This window comes from Prunus dulcis, chromosome 8, assembly GCF_902201215.1.
Source record: "Prunus dulcis chromosome 8, ALMONDv2, whole genome shotgun sequence".
Lineage (NCBI taxonomy): Eukaryota > Viridiplantae > Streptophyta > Magnoliopsida > Rosales > Rosaceae > Prunus > Prunus dulcis.
Genome location: NC_047657.1, coordinates 14,850,560 through 14,855,954, shown reverse-complemented (window position 1 = coordinate 14,855,954; position 5,395 = coordinate 14,850,560). Strand labels below are relative to the sequence as shown.

At 34.3% G+C, this 5,395-nt stretch overlaps 1 protein-coding gene across 1 annotated transcript; it reads right to left on the bottom strand.

Moving 5' to 3' along the window:
* Positions 1-464: 464 nt before the first annotated feature.
* Positions 465-4,135, bottom strand: LOC117636642 (cyanogenic beta-glucosidase-like). Its single transcript, XM_034371245.1, has 13 exons — positions 3,738-4,135; positions 3,272-3,341; positions 3,096-3,154; positions 2,941-3,016; positions 2,748-2,825; positions 2,557-2,644; positions 2,215-2,470; positions 2,002-2,117; positions 1,576-1,793; positions 1,432-1,463; positions 1,236-1,338; positions 1,013-1,121; positions 465-917 (listed from the first exon to the last, which is right to left on the bottom strand). Exons 1-13 carry the CDS (start codon positions 3,912-3,914, stop codon positions 731-733), a joined length of 1,569 nt encoding a protein of 522 aa, XP_034227136.1. The 5' UTR covers positions 3,915-4,135; the 3' UTR covers positions 465-730.
* Positions 4,136-5,395: the final 1,260 nt, after the last annotated feature.

Here is a 5,395-nt window from a genome sequence, read left to right as displayed (position 1 = left end):
ATCGTGAAGACTCAGCTCATTAGAAACTGAAAACATAAGAGGATCCATAAAGCCACAACCTTACCCTCTTAATTTTATTTTTTTTTTGTATTTTTTCAAACATTGTCCTAATTCTACTCATTGCATCCTCATTTTACATAAATAAAATAATATTGGGCCCCTTCACTGTTAATTGGTAGCCTGGATACGGCTCAAGTTCACTGGAGGTTAAAAGTTATACCCATAAAGCCCAAAATCAAATCCTTTCTGGGCCAAACTGAAATGTAGCAAATTGGTGCCAAATTATATACTAATATTATTAGAATTTGGCGGTCTCAGGTTCGAATTTCATGGCACGTTGATAATATGTGTGAGAAACCAACTTACTCTTTGTAAACTATCGTTTGTAAATATTATTAGAATTTAGAAAAATTGCATCATATGCACCTTGGACCAACATTAATATTTATATATAGTCATCGAAAGATATCATATATAATTATATATATGGTTGTTGAAAAACAGAGGAAGGCGACAAAAGAGTAACATCTTAGCTCCTAAACATTTCATAAATAGTCTAAATCATTGCCAGTTTAAACTTTTAATCAACTGTTTTTGCCGTCTGTGGTGTTTCTCAAGTTAAGGCCCAGGCATCTCCATAATTTACCATTATAAAATCCATATGTTATCAAACACCAGTTTCCAACAGCCTAGAAGACCCTCAGCAAAGCAATGTCAAGAGAACTTAGGTTTAAAGTTCCACATGTTTTTCCGTTTTAAGAAACTTCTTCAACCAGTTCGCTGATTGTTTAGGATGTCTTTTCAGCCCATCTTTGAAGTCTATGTAGTTGATGCCGAACCTAACGGTGTAACCGGTGTTCCATTCTATGTTGTCAAATAATGACCATATAAAATATCCCATCACGTTAACACCATCTCTGCTCAAAAAAGGAGTCAAAAACAACTACATTAGTGAAATTCTTGGCCAAGGAGGGAGAAGAAATCTTTGGTTTTACTAGGAACGTGCACTTACTGGATCGCTTTATGAAGATAATAAAGATGGCGATCAAGATAGTCGATTCTTTTCTTATCGGCAAGGGATTCCTCCATTGGAATTTTGGGATCATTAGGGTCATCGTACCCTACAATAATAGGTGACATTTGTTTAATTTCAAATAGTAATATTTGATACATGCATGAGATTACCCTTAAAATGTTGAAATAATGTATATGTTGATGGTTAACGCCCTAATTACCATTTTCTGTGATGTAAATAAGTGGATTTTGATAGTTTCGCTTTGTGTAAAGTAGTAAATCTCGAAATCCTCTAGGGTAAACATGGAGCCAGTCAGAAGCACCCTGCCAACCCAATTTATGCAAATTAAATCATATAATTAATTCATGGTAAGCTTAAAGGGGGTTTGATTAACATGGTAATTAACACGTACGCACCAGTGGACCAATGAGGACGCCATTATGCTCGACTGTCACACCATCATGTTTGAAACTTTGTTAGTATATATCCACATATATAGTAAAATTAAGAAAGAAAAAGCCATAATTTGGGGCAGCTTAAACTCAAGGTTTTCTACTTACCTGATTGATTAACAAGAGCGTCTGTCTTGTAGCTTGGTTTTGCATCATTTTGACGAGGTACATCTGCTGCATACGTTCCTGAGTAGTAATTTAGTCCAATAAAATCAAATGAACCTTTTAGCATCTCGGATTGCTCTTTAGTGAACTCGGGCAATCGGTTTTTAACAAGAGATTGCATGGTCTGTGGATAGTGACCCTTTGTCAAGGGATCCATAAACCTAAAATCAAATCCAAGATTCAAAATATTACTTTAACTTAAGCCCATCTGAACATAGAAGGATATTGATGCTACTCAATTTCAAAGTTACTCATGACAGCTGACCAGAAAATTTACCTAAACACTAGACCACATGAAATCTAGATCAATCAAATTCAACCTTCATCTGCAATAAGAATGATTTGAGTTGTTATTTTATAAGTGCATACCATCCATAAGAGAAATCCAATGCTCGTGATGCAGCATCTTTGTCTTTCTTTTCGTCAGAAACTGGCACAAACCAATCTGTGTTCAACGTTATACCTATCGATCCCTTTTGTGATACCTGTGCTTGTTCAACATTTGATTGTTTAACACAACTAAGAATCCATTATTGTATAGAAGATAAATTATAACCATTGAATTTTGGGTGCAATCAAGACCTGATATTTGTCTTTGTATAATTTTACAGCAACTGCATGAGCTAGAAGTTGGTAGTGCGTCACTAAATATGGCTCCGTCCCTGAATCTCCACCAAGGCAATTTAATTTTAGCCAATCAGAACATCGTCCGGGTGCATACTTCCCAGTTGCATACCCATTCTTGCTATAACTCAATGGCTCATTCAATGTAATCCAATGCTTAACTTTGCCACCAAACTCTCTAAAGCAAAGCTCTGCATAATCTTGAAAATCATCCCTGTCATATATTACATCATAAAATTTTAAAAATAAAACCAGAATGATAAGTTTTCCAACAGAAAAATATATTTGATTTTCACTTACACAATATTAGGACTTAAGAAACCACCGTAATCATCCTCCAAACCTTGGGGAAGATCCCAGTGAAAAATTGTGACAAATGGGGTTAGACCTGCCATATTCAACAATTAATATCCAGAAAAAATAAATTAAAAATTTTAATTAATGAATTTTGTTGGTTGATTTCTTCATTAGTCAGTGGAGTCATGCATAACCATTAGCTAGAAGCTCGTTGATGAGGTTCTTGTAATAGTTGATTCCTTCATAGTTCACACCCCCACTTAGCTTTCCTTCTGATCATGATCAAAATACAATACAAATTAATTTTTTACAGAAAAAAGTCAGAAAAAAATACGAATAATTTATGTAAAAGATTAAAGTAATTAAATTGATGGTCTAATTAATTACTTGGTATCACTCTAGACCATGAGATTGAAAATCTGTAAGCATCTAAACCAATTTCCTTCATAATTTGAACATCTTCCTGTAAACCAAATATAATTAAATTAATTAGAGAACTCATTCAGAATAATTTTTAGAAGATAACCATCTTCTTCTTGTACCTTATAGCGATGATATTCATCAACGGCGACATCTCCGGTGCTGTGGTCTGTTATTCTCTCTGTTTTTTTCAATTAAAACACAGTGAATTTCAGTAATTTCATTCAATTTATTTTCTTTCTTTCTTTAAATGATGATTTTGATACAAAATTGAAGACATGAATAGAACTGAAGAGACCTGGATGCTTGTGCATGTATGTATCCCATATACATGGTCCTCTACCACCTTCTTTTGCAGCACCTTCATACTAAAATTCATATACAAATAAATACACAAATATAAAGTTACGGCACATTTGATAACTATTTCAATTTTAATTTTTAGTTTTCATTTTTTGTGTTGGAGTATAGAGGAAAATGAGAGTAAGAATGAGAGTGATGATGAGATTGAGAGAAAGGATGAGATAGGTGTTTTCACTTTTGTTACTCATCCCTCTCATCTTCCCTCTCCAATTCCATCTTCACTCTCATTCTCACTTCCATTCTCCCTCTTGTTCCTCTATATTCTAGCACAAAAATAAAAAATAAAAAATGAAAACTAAAACCTAAAATTGAAATGGTTATCAAACATCATCTAAATGAATCATCTCAAGCTTGACATCTAATGAGAACATTCAAAGATCAAAGGCCTAGCTAAGAGGTACCTGGTAGGCGGATGAAGCTGTCCCGAACACGAAACCCTTCGGAAAACTGCTCCGGTTGAGGGAAGCCAAAGTCTTAGATTCAGCATCTAGATGCTTTGCCTTGATAGATTTACTACTTGTCAATGCACAACCAAGAGCAAGCAGGAGGCCTAAAAGGAGGAGGGTGCATTTTGCCATAACTTCAAATTCAATTTCGTTGTCAGGTTTCTACAATTGGCCTTTAATTATATATATACATGGACGGAAAAAAGAAAGTGGGGTAATTTGAAAGCTGTCGCTGGCCTTGAATTTCAATTAGAATCCGGTCAATTTTGCGGGAAATTTGTTTTAAGTTGTGAATTTGTGACCATGTTAAATAGTCAATGAAACCACACAAAAGTTATAATCACAAATTAACATCTAATTTACAAACCCAATTTTTGCAATATGTTTGTTTTGCTACCCACACTCATAGTGGATGGTATAAACACGGTAAACATATTACGAACGTCTTGCTCATGTAACTTAATTTCCGTCACACAACAATCACTTTAATACTCTACTTAATTACGGCTGAGCTTTAGAGAATCTCTAACCAAAGTTATTTTAGTTAGTCCATTACATGCTTTCTATTTAGCTTTTAAGTATCATGGTTGGTTGGTGCAACCTGGGGTTCCTCTAACACACTGAGATAGCGACAAGTTGGATAGTAAAGGAAGCATGGGAGAAGGAGCAGAGGCAGCGTGGTGAGCATGCTCAAATGGGAGCAGAGGTCCCAACCGCGTGAAGCAATTGCAGGTGACACGCATGGATTGAATTGTTGGGATCAAGATAGCTTTCTGATTTCTTGGTTTTGATCTCATGTGGTTTGTGGGAATATATAGTCTTTATAGTTTATTGTAGTACATGTAATTGGAGTTTTGTGTGATTCGTGTATTCGTTTATTCTAGGTCCTATGTTCGATTTTCCATTTTTTAATATCGTTCGTATAAAAATAAAAAATTAGTTAATCAAATATATTTTTTTGGTCAAAGGAATGAATATGTCATTGCCATAGAGAGTTACATAAAAGCCCAATACAAAAGTCAGAAAAATAAGAACAAGGGCTCGCCCAAACAAAATAAAAACTCAATCTAAAATATAAAAAATTTAGGCTCAAAACAACGAAGGATTATAGAATACTACGGTAGTACGGCCACTTAGTATATCTTGTACGCGTATTATAATATAAATGGATATTTATAAATACTATTCCCTAAAAGAGAGAGAAAATAAACCATATCGTCTACTTATATTATAACACGTGTACAAGATATACCACGTGACCATATTCTATAAAACCCCCAAACACAAAAGCCCTAAAATCAAACTCTAGAAACAACAATCAGCCACCGCCACCAAACATGCACCTTGTTCGACCATATGAAAACATTAATTGAAGATATTATATATAGCCGTTTAAACAAAATAAAAAAGACAAAAAAAGAGTATCATCTGAGCATTATAACATTGCAAAGCCAGTCTAGATCTTTGCTTAGCTGACCCCAAAAGATATAAGAAAGAAAATAAAAGTCAAGATTATTGCCACCTAAAACTTTAAAATATGCCGTAGAGGTAGAGATCTATCTCCATCTTTTATCATTATCGAAACCATGCATGTGAATAAGTTCAGTTTCCAA